We start from the raw sequence: 18249 nt of genomic DNA, 5'->3' as shown, positions 1-18249 counted from the left end.
GGCCTGGGTCTTCCCCCCAATGTCACCAACAAATCTAAACCCACCCTCTATTTTCACACTCTCCCAAAATCCCAGGGGTCCCTCTGGATGCCTGAACAGAGCCCAAGTTCAGATGAATGGCTCTGCCTTCCCTAATGAGCAAAGCCTCATTAAATGCTGATTGTGGAGGGGCTCTCCAGCACCTCGGGCACAGGGTGGGGAGGGAGAGCCAGGGGCTTCCTCACCTGACCCCTGAAGCCACCCTGGGCTATCAATTATCACCATCACCCCTAAAACCAGAGCCCAAACCTGCCAGACCCCTTTGGGAGGCACGCACACCACACCAGCTGGAGGAGCAGGATTTATGGGACAGGATTTACTTCCAAGTCTGTGAGAGCAGAGTGGGGCAGTGCCAGTGGCAGGATGGCACCTTCCCCCTCCCTAGCACTGCCATGGGGTCCTTTCCCCCTCTGGTACCACCACAGGATCTCTCCCTTCTGGTGCTGCCATGGGATTTTTCCCACTGTAGGATTTTTATCCCTCCAGCAGCACTGTGGGACTCTTACCCTGGTGCTGCCATGGGATTTTTCCCACTGTAGGATTTTTATCCCTCCAGCAGCACTGTGGGGCTTTTCCCCTGGTGCTGCCATGGGATTTTTCCCACTGTAGGATTTTTATCCCTCCAGCAGCACTGTGGGACTTTTCCCCTGGTGCTGCCATGGGATTTTTTCCCACCCTGATGCCATTTTGTGACATTTTCCCTGCCAGCACCACCACAGGAGCTTTCCCACCACGGCTCCTTCTCCCCCAGTGCTCAGATGATGCCAGCTGGAGCGAAGACAGGGGTGACACAAAGGGTCTCTGCCATCTCCCAGCCGCAGGACAGGGGGGTGCAGAGGCTCTCACGGTCGTCTTCTGCCTGGGGTGGCTTTCCCTGGAAGAGCTGGATGGCTTTCCTGCAAGAGACACCCGAGGGGGAGCCAGGGGAAGGAGCAGCCCCTTGAGAAGGGGGAAGGGGACACTCCAGAACAACAGCCAGAAGTGAGCTGAGCCTTTTCTCCAGTGAAAAAAACTGGAGAAATAACAATATTAAAATTTTAATAAAATTTTAAAATCTACCATTAATTTCACCCTGAATTTCCAGGTTCTGAGACTCAGATTTCCCCAGTGGAAAAAAATCAGGATTCAGCCCTTCCCTCCCACCCTGCCCATCTCTTACCAGGCCATGCGGGACATGGCGTAGGTGACACGTGGCTGGGGACCTGCGGTGAGCAGAGATGATGCTGGCACTGTGTAGGCTCCCATGTTGCCAAAAACCAGCCAGTCCCCCACGTGCAGCAGGGGCAGCTCCAGCCCGTCGGCGATGCGATCCTCGCCGTGCCCCGGCGGGCCCCGCAGGCTGCAGCTGTGCCAGGGGTGCTCCGGGCAGGGTCTCTGCAGGGAAAAAAAAAAAACCACACAGCACACACAGGGGTGAGGGTGTCACAGCGTCACAGGGACAGCCAAAGGGTGGGGATGGTGAGGGGGGTGATGGGCAGGATGGTCAGGATAAATGGAGAGAGCTTTCAGTTTGTAGTTTGTTGTATAGGGAAATAAATTGGGTAAAGAGCTCAGAGCCAGCCACAGCTCAGAGCAGGGCAGAAGGAGAGTGTGGGTGGTAGGAGTTCTGAGTAACAGGATGAGGTAAGAAAGGTAAAAATTAAGGAATTAAGAGATTAAGAGAAGGAATAAAGAGGGCGAGTTTCCCGTTACAATACAATAAATTTTGTGTTGAATATTCTAATTTCCACTAACCAATCTTGTGGATGATACAATCCCTCCAAATCGCTCTTCCCCTGGCCTCTGGAACTTGCTATAATAGATAAAGTTTCCTAGATTCCAAGGTTCAGCCAAATTCCTTAAGAATTTGGTCACTCTCTAACACTTTGGAAGATAATTGGTTAGAAATTAGTGTGTGTAATTGGTCAGTTCACCTTTAGAACTTCTCACTTAGATTGGATGCTGTTCTTTGTGTAACTTTCTATTGGTTGTAATTTCAATCCCCCTTGATCCTATAAATGTGACTGTGTGCCCTTTGTTCTGAGAGAATCCTGCCTGACTCCTTTTGCATTAAATAAAGATTCTTGTGGAACTCATCAAGCAAGGCTCAGGTCTTTCTCTGCTGGCTGATGTGAGCTCCTGAGAGATGGCTGATTGATATTAGCACTCTAATACAAGATATAAATTTTCTAACATTTGCAACCCATAGAAATTGCTATATTAACATGTTTTGCTGCTTTCTTATCTCTAAACCTTATCTTGGACCCTCCCCTTTACACCTGCAGAGGGTCTCTGCTGGATCTTTGGTATTTGTGGCATCTGGAATTATCTAAACAAAGGAAGAAGCCTTCAAGCATCCACATTGCTGCTCTCAGCCACACAGTCGAAAAATATCATTTCTATTTTGCCTATAGTTTCCATATCCTCAAAATCCTTTGCTAGACAATCACATTTATAAAATTTTCCTGATTCATCCATACAGTCAAAAAATATCATTTCCATCTCACCTATGGTTTCCACATTCTCAAAATCCTTTGCTAGACAATCACATTTATAAAATTTTCCTGATTCCTCCTCCCCCAACACCAAAGTTCAACCCACGGGCTGGGTGCAGCTTCCTGCTGTGGTGTGGGGTTGGCTGAGGTGATGCCACCCGAGCTGAGGGACATTTTGGGGTGTCCCCAGGCCAGGTGAACCCCTCACCTTGTGCAGACGAGGTCTGGGGCAGGGGCTGTCGAACAGGAGGCAGCTGAAGGCGCCGTAGATGCCGTCACTGAGGTGATACACCAGGCTCTTCTTGCTGCCACACTCCTCCTCTGGAAGGGAGAGGGGGCTCAGGGGGGCTCAGGGGGGCTCAGGGGCGCTCAGGGGGGCTCAGGGGGGCAGGGGACACGTCCTGCTGTCACACCTACCGTCAGAGCCAGGCTGCTCCACGGGGATCTCCTCCAAGGCAGTGATGCTGACAGCCAGGGTGAAGGCAGAGGTGACGTAGTAACGCCCAGGTCTGGCCACAATGTCCACCCCACTGCCCTCGGGGAAGTACAAATCCAAGGCAGAGTTTATCCCTGCAGCGATCTGGGAGGGAAAAAAAAGAACCCTCCTCTTGTCCAGCTGGGAATTGTGCAGGGAGGCTCATGCCAAGCTCATTCTCTGCCTGCTGAGGGCAGGGTTGGGAGGTCTGTACCTCTTCCAGTGGGGCTCTGGTGTCCTCAGTGCCAGGGAATCCCCCTCCAAGGTCCAGGAGGTGCATGTGGTGTCCCAGCTCCGTGCCCATGTCAAACACCAGCTGTGCTGTGGCCACAGCCTGGGCCAAGGCCTGGGGCTCCAGCCCACGGCTCCCCAGGTGGAAGCTGAGGGCACAGAGCCTGGCTCAGAGGGGTTTGATCATCCCCAGAGCAGAGGGGACACGGCACTGGGATTGTCACTCACTGGGGGCAGCTCAATACACACTGTCCCAAAAACCACAGAGTCCCACAGAGCCTTTCTTAGGGTCAAACCTGCCCCAGATTTGTCCCACAAAGGTCAAATCCCTGCCATCACCACCCTCCCAAGCAGAGCAGCTGGATCATGTGTTGTTCCAGCAAGGAAAGCCTCCATCCAGAGGGGAGAAAAGCTTCCCAAATTACAATGCAGGGAAAAGCTCCCCAGATCCCAATCCAGAGGGGAGAAAAGCTCCCCAGATCCCAATCCAGAGAAAAGCTCCCCAGATCCCAATCCAGGGAAAAACTCCCCAGATCCCAATCTAGGGAAAAGCTCCCCAGATCCCAATCTAGGGAAAAGCTCCCCAATTCCCAAATCCAGAGGGGAGAAAAGCTCCCCAGATCCCAATCCAGAGAAAAGCTCCCCAGATCCCAATCCAGAGAAAAGCTCCCCAGATCCCAATCCAGAGAAAAGCTCCCCAGATCCCAATGCAGGGAAAAGCTCCCCAGACCCCAATCCAGAGGGGAGAAAAGCTCCCCAGATCCCAATACAGAGAAAATTTCCCCAGACACCAATGCAGGGAAAAGCTCCCCAGATCCCAATCCAGGAAAAAGCTCCCCAGATCCCAATGCAGGGAAAAGCTCCCCAGATCCCAATGCAGGGAAAAGCTCCCCAGATCCCAATCTAGGGAAAAGCTCCCCAGATCCCCAATCCAGAGGGGAGAAAAGCTCCCCAGATCCCAATGGAGGGAAAAGCTCCCCAGATCCCAATCCAGAGGGGAGAAAAGCTCCCCAGATCCCAATGGAGGGAAAAGCTCCCCAGATCCCCAATCCAGAGGGGAGAAAAGCTCCCCAGATTCCAGTTCAGAGAAAAGCTCCCCAGATCCCAATGCAGAGAAAAGCTCCCCAGATCCCAATGCAGGGAAAAGCTCCCCAGATCCCACTCCAGATAAAAGCTCCTCAGATCCCAATCCAGGAAAAAGCTCCCCAGACCCCAATCCAGAGGGGAGAAAAGCTCCCCAGATCCCAATCCAGGGAAAAGCTCCCCAGATCCCAATGCAGGGAAAAGCTCCCCAGATCCCAATCTCCTTCCCATGGAGGAATGCCCAAGGCTGTACCTGATGCCCACAACCTGCACTGCCTGCTCCTTGGCCGTCTCCAGCAGGTGCCGGCAGGATTTCAGCGTGGTCCCAAAAGCCAAGCTCGGGAGGGCAGCAGGGATGGAGTCAGCAGTGATCCCCAGCAACAGCCTGCAGAGCAAAGCCACGCTGTGCTGAGGGGTCTTGGAATAACAGGATCATGAAAGGAAAAACCCTCAAAGATTGCTGAGTCCAAATATAACCCAAACTATTAAGTCCAGCACTAAACCATGTCCCTGAGGACCACACCTACAAGATTTTTGAATGTTTCCAGAGATGATGATTCCACCCCTTCTCTGGGCAGCCTGTTCACCCCTTCAGTGATCAAATTTTCCCCCATATCCAATCCAAACTTCCCCTGGCACAGCTTGAGGCTGTTTCCTCTCGTCCTATCGCTTGGGAGCAGAGACTGACGCCCACCTTGCACAACCTCCTCCTGCCCCCCACAGCCCCCTGCCCATCCCCTCCTCCAGCACCCACTGCAGTGGCACTGCCAGACACCCACCTGGCACGGGGGTGGCTCCTGGCCACCTTGCTCAGCTCCACCTCGTTGTCAAAGGCCATCAGCCTCACGCCGTGGGCGGCCGCGTACCTGATGTGGGCGACCTGCTTGCAGGGGCTGCTGTAGAAAATCCTGTCAGCTGGGACCCCAATGCCTTGAACCCTGCTGATTTCTGCCTGCAGGGACAAGGGGACACGTGCAGGAGCTGGGTGTGGACCAGCAGCCAGCTCTGGGTCTAGGTTGCAGTGCTGAAGAGGGAAAAGTGGCAGTGTTGCAGCCTGGGCTTTTCCAGGGAAAAGCTACCAGAGCTCAAAGGGATCGTTGTGGATTTTGTCCTGGTGTGGACAGGTTTAAAAACATCATGAAAATGGGAGAGGAAACAAGTGGGGTTAGCAGGCCTGCTCTGAGCTGTGACAACTCTTGCACTTTCTCCTCCCGGAAAACACGTCCTATCTGATGACATAAAAATAAGTGATTTAATTTTGGAAGTCTGGCTGTTGCAAATGGCAAGGAGGGAGCAAAAAGCTTTAGGCTCAGCCCTAAGGACACCAAGAGCTGGACAGCTGTGGCAGGACAGCAGCTCCAGGGGCAGGAATGTCACCAAAGGGAACAACACAGAGGGGACAAGGATTTCTGGGCTGTGACAGCAGAGGGAGACTCCTGCCCCTGTAAATGTCACCCAGAGCAGAGACAGGAAAACAGGGTGAGCTCTGCCACTCTCCCACACACATTTCCCCCAGAGCTGCCCTCCCACAGCCCTACCTTGTTGGCACAGGCAAATCCTGCCCCCAGCTCTGCCAGCAGCCGAATCACCCCTTCGCTGCCGTTGCATTTCACTGGGAAATAGGGTTTCACTCGGGGCAAAGCCTTCAGGAAACGCAGATGTTTCTTCACAATGTCCCCAAGGTCTGCCACGAAGAAGGGCTGCTGGTCGCTCTAGGAGAGAGCTGGAGTGAGCAGCAGCTCCAGGAGTGCCTTTTCCAGAGGCAGCAGCAGAGCAGCAGCCTCACCTCTTGGCACAGCTCCCCTAGAAGGTTCTCCAGGAGGTCTCTGGTGGTGAAGCCTTCCTCCACCATCAGGAAATTGGATTCGTCCAAGTACCCGTTCATGGCGTGATGTTCTGGGTGTGGTGATGCTCTGGAGCCTCCTGGAGTAGGGGATGGATTCTAAGGGTGAAAAAGGACAGGAATACCAGAGGAAGGGTCCAAGCTCCATCAGCATGGACCACCCAGCCTGGGGTGTCACTGGGTGTCTGTGCTGCTCTGCTCCAAACCAGCAGCTCAGCAGAGCCCTGCTGTGGGTTACAGCATCTTCCCCTGGGGGAGGAGACACATTTCCCTGCAGTTCAGAGCTCTGGTTTGGCACACAGCAGCCTTGCCTCCATCAGCAGGCACCAGCACAGTCAACAACAAAGCCAACTGCAGCACAAAGAGCAGAAATGCTTTTCTAGGCCAGGACAGGCCCCTTCCTGCTCTGGAATGCAGCTGGATCTGCTGAGTGCTCAGTGGGGTGAACATCCCCGATGGATTCCAAACAGCTCAAGTCTCCTGGACCCACTTTCCCAGTGGAAAGCCCCAGGACAAGGGAGGCACAGCACTGACACCATCCAACCTCAGGACAGCCTGGATCCATGCTGTGGGTGCAGCTCCAGTGACACAGGGTGTGGAAAAAGGGGGAAAATCAAGCAGCACAAAGTTTTCTGGCTCATCCTAGCAGAGCTTTATCTTTAACAATCCCCTGCCCTGGATCCAGCCCAGCCCATAACCCAGGGAGCTGATGAGCTAGCAGGGAACATTTCCACTCCAATAAACCAGGTCTAGCTCCAGGGCTCTTGCAGGAACATGGTGTCTCTGATTTGAAGTGGGCAGGAGGCAGAGGTTTCATTTCTCAGAGCTGCTCACCCCCTCCTCCCCCCAGAGACATCCTGACAGCATTCCAGGGGGCACTGGGAGAAAGACCACGCTGGCCCTGGAGCACCAGGATGTTGTAATGCATTGAGCAAGAACCACCAGCCAATTCCAGAGACTGGGAATGGGATGAAAAAACATATTTTGAAGCTCTTAGAGCTCCATAGTAACAGCAGCCAGCCCACCCTGGTTAGGCACAGAAGGGATGGATGGGTCATTCCTGCAGGAACTCGTGCCCCAGCCTCAGACATCCCCTCCTCACCACGGTCCAGGTGTCCTGCTGTGCTGTCAGGGGGGCTCCCCGAGGAATGCTGAGCTCCTGCAGTGCCTGAGGCTCCAGGGTCTCTGGGGAGAAGCAGTGCAGGGGCTTAGAGAGAGAGAGGGGCACTGACAGCACCATCCCTTCATCCCCAAATTCAGCAACGCTTCACTCCACAGCTCCCTTCTCACTGTGCCGGGCAAAACAGCTCCCCCACAGCCCCTCCAAAAATCCTCTTACCTCAGAAAGCATTTAAACAGATTCTGCCATGGGTCTCCCAAGAGAATGAACTGCCCCCAGGGCTGGTTGTGTGTCCTGCCCCAGCTCCTGCAGAGGATGGGGGGGCTCTGCACCCCTTCTCTCCCAGCACAGCCTCCCTGCTCTGCCTCCCAACCGTAGCCGTGACAACCAAACCCAGGCACCCCATTGGCTGAGCCGCCTCCGAGCATCCTTCATCCCTTTTGGAGGACGCTCCCCCTCCTCGCCCACCCTCTCCCAAGGCTGGGGCTGCCCTGTGCACTCACCCCGGGCTCTCACCGAGTCCCTGCAGCTCATCCCCAGCCTGGCAGCCCGGCCCTGCTTCCCGCGGGGGAAGAGAGCCCGAAATACCTGGGAAATGCTGCTGCTGCCAGGGAAACCAGGCTTCCTGCGGATTAAAGGCTGAGAGGTGTTTGGCTGAGACTCCGGAGTGAGGGAGGTAATTGGGAAGATGTCAGGGACTGATCCTGCCCTGGTTGAGCTGCTGCTGGTTTTGGAGGGTGCCCCAGGGGCAGATCCAGCTCTGCCATCAATGCAGATGCTCTGTCTGATCCGTGAGATCTTGGAAATGGTGCCAGTGCTCCACCCCACGAACAGGATGGGCTCAGCAGGGGTTTTTTAACTCTTCTTATTAAATGTGCAGGTCTCTGGTGTTGCTGAGGAGCCAATGTTCTGTCTGCAGAGGTGTGGCTGTCCCCACTGAAGGGGCAGTCAGGACTGACTTGTCCAGGGTTTCTGTATTCAACACTGTGCTCTTGGCTTTGCCACAGACTCTCCTGGCAACCAGGGCCGTGGAAAGCTCTTGTCTCTTGTGAGATCCTGGCTGGTTCTGCCTGGGCTCTGGCCCACCACCAGCGCTGGGCTGGGCTGTGTGGGATGTGGGGACCATGCAGAGAGGCTGGGAGAGCAGAGATGCAGAGCCCTGCATTGCCAGTCCCTGCTGGATGTGCTGGGCAGTGTTGTGATGCACAGCCCGCACAGAACAGGGCACTGAGCCCATCCCACAGCGCCAGGGCAAGCACAGCTCAGAACGGCGGAATCAATTGGGTTGGAAAAGATCTCTGTGACCGGACACCACTGTGTTAACTGGATCACAACACCAAGTGCTGTGTCCTTAAATGATTCCGAAGGTGGAGACTCCGCCGCCTCCCTGGGCAGCCCGTTCCAATGTCTAATCTTCCTGTGAAGAAATTCTTCCTAATGTCTAACCTTGCGTAGCTTTAGACTGTGTCCTCTTGTCCTATCACCGGCTGCCTGGGACACAAATCCTGCCCCCAGCCGGCTCCAAATTCCTTTCAGGTAGGCGCAGAGAGTGAAAAGGTCACCCCTGAACCTTCTTTTCTCCTGGCTCAGCCGCCCCAGCTCCCTCAGCCGCTCCTCCTCAGACTTGCACTGCACTCATTGCCTTTCTCTGGACATATTCCAGCAGCTCAATGTGTCCTTCTTGAACTGAGTGACACACAACTGGACCAGGCAGCGCCTTGGGGACAACTCGGGGCGACACCGAGCGACCCGCGTGGCACCGCAGAGCCACGCCCAGCCCCATAGCCACGCCCACTCCACGCATAACCCCGCCCACTCCATATAAAGCAAGCGTGGAATTGACTATTCGCATATCTCATTTGCATAACCCCGCCCACCATATGAAATAAGCATTGAAAATAATATTCGCATATCTCATTTGCATAACCCCGCCCACCATATGAAATAAGCATTGAAAATAATATTCGCATATCTCATTTGCATAACCCCGCCCACCATATGAAATAAGCATTGAAATTCGTATTCGCGTATCTCATTTGCATAACCCCGCCCAGCCGGCGCTGGCCCCGCCCACGAGGCGCGGGCCGGGCGCGCAGTCGGTGGCGGCCATGGCTCCGAGCGCGCAGGCCGGGGGTGGCCGCGGGCAGGCCCCGGCCGCGGGGATCCGCCACGGCATCCGCGCCGTGCTGCTGGGCCCGCCCGGAGCCGGCAAGGGCACGCAGGTGAGGGCGATGCGCTCGGGAACGGGAGCGGCCTGCCCGGCCTTCCCCGCTGCCGGTGCTCGGTGTGTGACCCCCGCGTGCGGGGAGGTCCGGCCCGGGGGTGCCCGCGGAGGGAGGGGGGTGTGCGGGGTTTGGGTGGCTCCGGGGGTCCCTTCCGTGGGGGTTCGGTTGTATCCCGCCTCCAGGGGCTCTTTGTCCCCGATCCCTTTGTCCCGGGCGAGCACCGGGGCTCTGTGCCGGGTCGTGCCACGTGCTGGGCGGTCAACGACTGTCGCGCTGTCGCCGGCCGAGCCGGGCATCCTCACCCTCCGAGGTCTGATCTCATCTCTGTCCTCTTCCGCAGGCCCCGAAGCTGGCCGAGACTTACTGCGTGTGCCACTTGGCTACCGGCGACATGCTGCGGGCCATGGTGGCCTCGGGCTCCGAGCTGGGCAAGCGGCTCAAGGAGACGATGGATTCGGGGAAGCTGGTGCGTCCCGGGCGGTGTGATGGGAAGGGACACGGGCTGGCAGCGCCTGGAATGAGAGCAGACAAAAATCCACCTCCTAATTAGAATTCTTTAGTTATTATAGGAAGGCGGATTGCAGGGTGAAGGCAGATTGCAGGGTGAAGGTAGGGATGGGGTGGGAGCTTTCCTTCTATCACCCTGCAGCAGAAGCATCCTATACAAACATCCTTCCTCTTCCTCTTCAGAATTACTGTTTGCTTACCAGCAGCCTGTGGCCTTGGGTTGTTTTTATCTTTGGCTGGCAATTTTCTGGCTCCTGAGCACTGAGGTGATAGTGTGTCCTTGAAGCTGCAGGTGTCTCTTCACCTGATACCTGAGCTCCAGGTATCATTTCAGAGGCTTCATCTGCATCCCAGCTCTTGCATAAGCTTGATTCACCTGGTCAAAATAAACCTGAAGGTGTTGCTGTGGCAGTTAAAGCAGCTGCTGTGTGAGAGAGACACTTGAGATCCCCAAGAGACACGAGTTAGAATCTCTGACATTCATTTTCTGAGGGTCTCATTATCTCATCCTGACGACTGAAATATCTCAGGGAAACTCAAGGGACCACAAATTGCAGTGACTTGCCCCAGTGTGGGGCAGATCTCGAGCATCACTGTGGCTACCACGGGCTTGTAACACCCTGGGGAGAATCTGCAGGCCCCAGATGGGGAGAGCAGCGTTATCTCACTTCTGCCCAGAACTCATTGCAACACCAAGGCTGCAATACCCAGCTGGTTATGAAAGATAGGGACCTTATCTGGCCAGGCTGGTGGTATCTGCCACGTGGATGTGTGTGTGTGGCAGGCAGCTCCAGGCAGCTCTGTGATAACTCAGCTGGGAGCACAGCAGCATTTCAGGATGGGGTTTGTGCTCAGGATCTTTTTTTTTCTCCAAAGGATGTAATCAGGAAGGCACAGAAGTGACTTGTTGCTGTGTGTTGTGACAGCCTGGTCCCCAATCCTGCTGGCTCCCAGCTGGGTGTGCTGGAGAAAACAGCACTGCTGAAGGGAGCTGCTCTGGAATAAACAGCTATTGTTGGGGCTGCAGCATCTGTGAGTGCTGCAGTGTGGAAAAGGCACTAATCCCAGTGGTATGCTGAGATTGTTAGATGGGAAAAAACTGTCCAGTGAAGCCAGAGCTTGTCAGCAACTACTGGGCTTTTACTTTCATACGAGGTTTATGGGAGTCAATGAGCAACTCTGCCCTTCCTGCCCAGGCCTGCCTCCCGAGGGAGATGTGTAGGTGAAGGTACAAAGTAACAGGAAATCAAGATTATGTTGATGTTTTGTGTTGTGATTTGGTTTAAAAGAAATCATAATCTAAGGAGTTTGAGCTGTCAGTGTTCCTTGCAGTACAGCAACCTTTGTAACAGTGAGGTTACAGAGCTGGTCCAAGTCCCTGCACAGGCTGGAGTGTCCCTGGAGTGAAATGTGGCATTGCCTATGTCCTGGTATTGCAGGGAGTGCTGCCCTGATGTGGGCAGGTCTGAACAGGCAGCCTGAGCATTGACATGACTCATGGAATCACAGAATATCCTGAGCTGGAAGGGACACACAAGAATTATTGAGTCCAACCCTTGGCCCTGCACAGGACAACTCCAAAAATCCCACTGTGACACACAGCTGCCGCCCTTGTGGACAATTCAGGGTGTCCTTCCTGACAACATACCTGTCTCATCTCTGCAGGTGAGTGATGAGATGGTGGTGGAGCTGATTGAGAACAACCTGGACTCCCCTCCCTGCAAGAACGGGTTCCTCCTGGACGGCTTCCCTCGCACGGTGAAACAGGCAGAGATGGTACGGGAGCCCCTGCTCAGGGGCTGCTCCAGCACCTCCTTCCCTCAAAAACCAGGGGTCCCTGCTCCCTCAGCCCCTCTGAGGTGGGTGTTTGCTGTTGCAGCTGGATGAGCTCCTGGAGAAAAGGAGAGAGAAGCTCGACTCTGTCATTGAATTCAGCATCCCTGACTCCTTGCTGATCCGGAGGATCACTGGACGGTAATCCTCAGTGGGTTGGGATTTCCTGGTCTGTGGAACAGCATCCTGATTTCAGATCCCAGGTTGTCCTCATGATGTTTAGGGCTGGCAGTGATGCTGGTCTCTATTTCTGCCCTAGCCTTGAGCAGAGCCTTTTCCTTGCCCTATAAATCAAGGATTTCTATAGAAAATCTCAGCTCACCCTTTCAGTTCCTCCTTCTCCAAAGGCAAATTTTGCTCCCTTACACAGAACACTGAATACATTTGGATACCAGTAAACTTCCTCCAGGGTCAGGAGTGTGTTCTCTTGCACTGTTATCCAGACCCCTTTCCCAGCAGAGCAGGAAGTAAAACTCCTCTTCTCCATCTCTCAGCACAGCTGCTTTTCCAAACTGAAGAGGCCCTTGGTACAGAAATAACTGGAGAGAATTTTCTTACAAGTGACAGGCTAATGGTGCTGCTGTGGCAGATATTTCTGTGCTGATGAGTGGCAGGTTCAGGAGATCTTTTCCTGACTGGGCTGCTTTGCTGACACTTCTTTTCTGTCTCAGGCTGATTCACCCAGCGAGTGGCCGCTCGTATCACGAGGAGTTCAGACCCCCGAAAGAGCCCATGAAGGACGATGTATGTGAGCTCCCAGGGCTGCAGCTTTCCTTGCTTTGGGTTTAGCTGATGCTTTGCAGTCTCTCCCAGGAAAAATTAATTATTTTCCTTCTCTTGTACCTTATCCTGGCTTTCTGGGGAGCTGCTTGGGCAGCCTGAGCTGGTGGCACTGCAGGGAGTGATGGATGGATGGATGGATGGATGGATGAAGGGAGGGATGGATGGATGGATGAATGGATGGATGGATGGAGGGATGGATGGATGGATTGATGATGGATGGATGGATGGATGAAGGGATGGATGGATGGATGGATGGATGGATGAAGGGATGGATGGATGGATGGATGGATGGATGATGGATGGATGGATGGATGGATGGATGGATGATGGATGGATGGAGGGATGGATGGATGGATGAATGGATGGATGGATGGAGGGATGGATGGATGGATGGATTGATGATGGATGGATGGATGGATGAAGGGATGGATGGATGGATGGAGGGATGGATGGATGGAGGGATGGATGGATGGATGGATTGATGATGGATGGATGGATGGATGAAGGGATGGATGGATGGATGGATGATGGATGGATGGATGGATTGATGATGGATGGATGGATGGATGAAGGGATGGATGGATGGATGGATGGATGGATGGATGAATGAAGGGATGGATGGATGGATGGATGGATGCATGGATGGATGAAGGGCATGGCCATTCTGCAGAGCTGGCCCAGGCTCTGCCAGCCTCAGAACTTGTTGGACTCTGTCCACTGCTCAAATTGCAGTGGGTTGTGACTGGTTTCCATCCTGGTGCCTGATCTTGAGGCTCCTTTAAACAAGCAGAGTGGTGTGTGGGGAAAAAGACCACAGTGCTGAGCCCTTCTCTCTTTAGTGACCACTCTGGACTTGTTCTGGCTGCCCTGCACACCTGGAGTCTCCTTTCCAGCACTGCCTTGGAGGAGGGGAGCAGGGAGAGAAGGGGGGAGCATCCCAGGCTGCAGCTCGCTGGAGAATGTCCCCTTGCTTCTCCCAGGTCACTGGAGAGCCCCTGATCCGCCGCTCGGACGATAACGAAACGGCGCTGAAAACCCGGCTGAAGTCTTACCACACCCAGACCTCCCCCCTGGTGTCCTACTACAGCAAGAGAGGGATCCATACAGCCGTGGATGCCTCCCAGTCTCCTGATGTGGTGTTTGCCAGCATCCTGGCAGCCTTCACAAAAGCAACATGTAAAGACCTGGTTATGTTCATTTAAAGCTCCGTCCCAGGACGGGGCTCTACTTTTTTTTTTTCCTCTCTTTCTTTCTCTCTGTCTCTGTCTCTCTGGGGCTAAGGAGGGTGAAGAGCTGAGCAGAGTAGAAGGGGAAAGGGAAGAGGTGATGCAGCCCAAGGCAGGGCTGTGCTAATTCTCTAATTTAATTAAAGGAGCTGTTAACGGTCTCGATGTCGCTACAAGTGAACTCGGTCTGTGTGTGGATTTTGGGATTTTGGCCTCTAGAGGCCGCAGCGAGCCCAGGCTCCAGCTGCCCAAAATGGGCTCTGCACTCCTTTGGCTCAAAAAGCCTTTGTTTCGTCCTAGAAATGCACCTCCTTGGAAGGAACTGTATTTCCATCTCCTCCTGGCTATGCCACAGAGAAGGAGAAGGTTGGGGATGTGGGGGAAGGATTTCACAGGAGATGTGAAGCTGCAGGATTGAAACCTGGGGTTGCTCTGTCTGCTTGGGGCTGGGTGACAATGTGTTCTCCTTCTGTGTTTTATTCCCTGTGGGGTGACAGGTTCCTGATCTGATGGCACTTAGGGGGGTGGGGGGTTCCAACCTTTATTTATAGCAAATTAGTGAGATGCTTCTTGCTCTTTTTAATGTGAAATCCGTGGTCAGAGTGTGACAGTGTGGCAGGCTGGGATGTCCTGAGGATAAGAAAAGGACTTGGGTTTCATCTCGTTGCTCTTGCCTTGGTTTTGACCAAGGAGAGGAAGATGCATTGAGCTTCTCCTGATCCCAAAGTCTAAATATAATAAAGCCTTATTGCAAAACAAATGATTTCTCAAGGCTCGAGAGACAGAGTTATTAACCACTGGCTCCGTGTGCCCTTGAGCTAACGACCTTTGTTATGAGCTCATGGAAAAGTTCCTGTTTCTTGAGCAAATCCAGCAGCTCCATCAGGCTGTGTTTGAGGACACTGTGTGTGCTCAGAGCCCTGTGTGCTGTGTGGTGACACTGCAGGGCTGGCACTGACCTTTGGCCATGAGGGATTCCAGCCCTTCCTAGAGGACCCTGCTGTAAATATGGATTGGCCCAGATGAAACTTTGTCCTTTGGCATTCCGTGTGTGTTTACTGATTTGAGTGTTACTGAGTGTCCTCTCTCTCTCTCTCTCTCTCTCTTTTGGGATGGCCCACTCCATCCTGTGCCCAGAGCAGATGTTTAATCCTCAGGAATCCCTTGCTCTTTTCCTTGATAATTTCTCTTTTGCCTGACAATCCTCTCTCTGTCCTCATACATCCTTTCCAGGAACAGAACCTCTTCCCTTCCAGCAAACTGGAAATAACACTGGGAACCAAAAGCAGTGGAGTTGTTGCTCTAGAAAGCACATGACTGAGGAGAAAGGCTCTGACAGTAAACAGGGCTGGTTGTGCCAGCAGCCTGTGGTCCCCTGGGATTCCCAGACAGCCCTTGCTCTGTCTCTGGGTTTCCTGGGGAAGGGTAACCTGGAACTGGGATAGCATTTAGGATGGGACTGGTGTGCCCCAGGGAGTGGGAAGGAGTGGGTTACAGCTGCCCTGGCATCTTGGTGACTGTAAAAAAGTTCTGTGCTTTATTTAGAGAGAGTCAAAGGCAGAGCTGAAGCCCTCTACTCTGTGGGAAGGTTTCCCAGAGTTGGCATTCCTGGATTTGGTCAAAGTTTTACCCACTCTCCATTCTTTTCCTCCCTTATGCTCACTTCACGTCCAGCTCACCAGCCTTTTTTTTATCTTTTTTTTTTTTTACCATAAACCATGCTTTATTTTGTTTGTTTATTTTTCCCTAAATATTTTTTTTTCTTTCTGTTCCCATTTATTCCAGCTGAGTGACTCCATCAAGCAGATGAGACACCACCAAAAAACGCTGCACACTCTGCTACATCACCCATTGCAGCCCTTCCCTGGGTGCAGGGAGGGCAGCAGGGAGGGGGGTATGATTGCTGGGAGGGGGGAAGGAGCTGGTAAACAAGGGGTTGGGGGGCTGATTTGGTTGGGTTTTGGTTGGATTTCTTATTTGGCAGAATCATTGTGAAGAGGAGGTGGCCTTCTCCTTAGAAATCATGTTTGTGAAGGCAAAACCATTGTGGAGAGGGAAATATCTGAGTGATCAGCAGGTCCTTGACCTGTTGGAGGGCAGGGCTAGATGTTATTCCAGGTTTCTCCAGGACTTTCAGGCTTGTCTCATGGGCTCTTGGTCCTCTGAGACCACTGAAAGATTTGCTGTGATTTTTTTCCTAAAGTTGCTTCCTATCAGCGAGGACCAAAACAAACAAATGATTCATCGTGTCTGAAATGGAAAGGAAAAAGAGATTCCGTGGTCTTTTCCTGGAAGTTTTGTTTTTCTTGTTCTGCTGCATTCCTAAACTCTGGCATAGAGACTTCTCAAGGATTCTGTGCTGCTGAACAGAGGGGCTGTGGCTCTAGTCCAAACCTGCCTTACTTGGGAATGGGGTGGCTTTTCTGTGATCATGACCAAGCTGGAATTCACACAGTGCTGAAGAAATGCAAAAGAGACTTTTCTTAATTGCCTGCAAAAAATAACACTTAATTAGGGGGTGGTTTTTTTTGCATTTCTTTTTAGATCAAATGGTGCCTTGTCTAACCTCTGAATCAATAATAAAATAACCCCTTTACATTTGTATCTGGTGCTGTGTCCTCTTTGACCTGCAGACAGCGTGGAGGATGAGGAGGCAGATGACAGCATCAACTAACAATTGAGCTGGGTGGATCCTGGGGCCTGATCCTATCTCAAGGATGTTCTGTGCAGCTGGAAATGTGGCTTTTATCTCTTCTCCTTGCTGAGTGTGTCCAATGCTATAGATCACCATAGCAATGGTGGTTTTTTTGCTGGTTCTCTCTCTTGTTTCTTCCTGTGTGAGGCTGAAAGCACTGAGCCCCTGTGTGTCCTCTCTGTCCAGAGCTCCTTGCAGTGTTTTAACTGATGTAATCCCTTTTTTCCTCCTCCCTTTGAATCTCCAGTGTTATTTCCTTCTCTCCTCCTGCAGCAACTGGAAGCCACATTATTGTGTCTTCTGTTTCTGCCTTTCATACTTTGCTGCACCCTCCCTCTCTCTAAATTTACAGGGAAAAATCTGTCCTGGTGCAGGGAAGGAGAGCATTTCCTTTTCTCCTGCATCCACAGGGACTCTGACCCTCTGTGCTGTCCCACAGGAGGCTGTTCCTGATGGACTGATGGAGATTTGTTATTTATCCATGGTTCTTGCAGCCCTGCATGTGTTCAGGCACCAGAAAGGGTTGGGCTGCATGTTCCCATTTCCTGCAGAAATTACTGGTTTTTTCCACATAATTGGGCTCTTCTGCTCCTCCACCATTCTGTCTCTGTGCTCAGGAGTTTTCATTTCCCTCTCTGTAACTCCCATTACCATTCTTGTGCCTCTCTGGCCTTTGTGGTGTTCTTCCCTCGTTCCTTTTGATGGTGGATGTTCAACTGTGCTCTCCCTCCTTGTCTGGGATTGTGTCCTCTGCTCCTTGCCTGCTGTTGTTTCAAAAACCTGTTCTGCCTGCTCCTCCTGGCTTTCTGCTCTGTGGGATGGAGGAGTCTTGGCTCCTCAGAGCTGGGCTGCCTCTGTTTGATCCTTACCTGAGTGTGGGGCATGAAATGGATTTTTGGGGAGCTGTGGGGGGGCTGCAGTGGGGTGAGCTCAAGAGCTGGATCTGTGCTGTGACCTCTCTCTCTCAGGCTGACCTTGAACGTTTTCCACAGCACACGATGCTCTGCAGGTGCTGTAAATTCCTTCTGCTCAACCATTTCGTTCCAGCAAGCTGCTTATCAGGCACTCTTTTGAAAACTGTGTTCATATTTCATACACACAATTATTCAGCAACTATAAAAGGGGAAAATTCCTATTTATAGCACAAGGACCAGCATCAAATAGGACACTGAATTCTCACTGATAGAGGAAGTGACCTGTTCTCTAATGCAGCAATATTTCTGCTGAAAAGAAACAGCATCTTGAATGGGGGGAGGGATGAAAGCCCTGGGCCATCTCTTTCCATTAAAAATGTGCTGCAGTCCTAAAAATGTATCTGCCCTTCTCCCTTCCCAACGAAAGCAGAGGTGACAGGGATTGCAGGAAAAGCTTTCACTGTGGATTTGTGGTTAGTGGTGATGAGCCCACCGACTCCTGATGGTCTGGTTTGGAGCTGGTCTTGAGTTTCTGATCAATAACCTGATCTCTGACCTTGATGTGGGGGCGAGGAGAAGCCGCTGCAGAGATGTCTGTGGGGAGTTTGTGCCATCACGGTGCTCTGTGCACAGCCAGCCCCGAAGGAGCGAGCACGTGGGGCTGAGGAACAAAGAACTGCCTGGGAGCGAGGAATAGAGGGAGTGGGAAGGTGGGAAAAGCTCAGGGGACACGGGTGGAACTGCTGCCGGTGAGGTGAGAGCCTGTTTGCTCTGAGCCTGCTTCCCCAGGCTGCCTCTGCT

The 18249-nt window shown here is 52.8% G+C and overlaps 2 protein-coding genes across 3 annotated transcripts; one reads left to right on the top strand and one right to left on the bottom strand.

Annotated features, from left to right (window-relative positions):
- Positions 1-327: 327 nt before the first annotated feature.
- On the bottom strand, positions 328-7652 carry AZIN2 (antizyme inhibitor 2). Its single transcript, XM_033080891.1, has 11 exons — positions 7485-7652; positions 7248-7330; positions 6089-6225; positions 5841-6014; positions 5082-5254; positions 4556-4687; positions 3203-3368; positions 2931-3093; positions 2722-2834; positions 1199-1413; positions 328-935 (listed from the first exon to the last, which is right to left on the bottom strand). The coding sequence occupies exons 3-11, from the start codon at positions 6185-6187 to the stop codon at positions 794-796; spliced, it is 1377 nt and encodes a 458-aa protein (XP_032936782.1). The 5' UTR covers positions 6188-6225; positions 7248-7330; positions 7485-7652; the 3' UTR covers positions 328-793.
- Positions 7653-9361: 1709 nt separating this feature from the next.
- On the top strand, positions 9362-16443 carry AK2 (adenylate kinase 2). 2 transcript variants are annotated; one of them, XM_033080930.1, is made up of 7 exons: positions 9374-9487; positions 9831-9956; positions 11663-11773; positions 11877-11971; positions 12502-12574; positions 13594-13789; positions 15625-16443. In XM_033080930.1, exons 1-7 carry the CDS (start codon positions 9374-9376, stop codon positions 15630-15632), a joined length of 723 nt encoding a protein of 240 aa, XP_032936821.1. In that variant the 3' UTR covers positions 15633-16443. The 2 variants fall into 2 exon arrangements, with proteins under 2 accessions (XP_032936820.1, XP_032936821.1); XM_033080929.1 differs by lacking the exon at positions 15625-16443 and having other exon boundaries at positions 9362-9487; positions 13594-14602.
- Positions 16444-18249: the final 1806 nt, after the last annotated feature.

This window comes from Catharus ustulatus, chromosome 26 (assembly GCF_009819885.2).
Source record: "Catharus ustulatus isolate bCatUst1 chromosome 26, bCatUst1.pri.v2, whole genome shotgun sequence".
Taxonomy (NCBI): Eukaryota; Metazoa; Chordata; class Aves; order Passeriformes; family Turdidae; genus Catharus; species Catharus ustulatus.
This window is presented reverse-complemented; position numbering and strand designations above follow the sequence as displayed.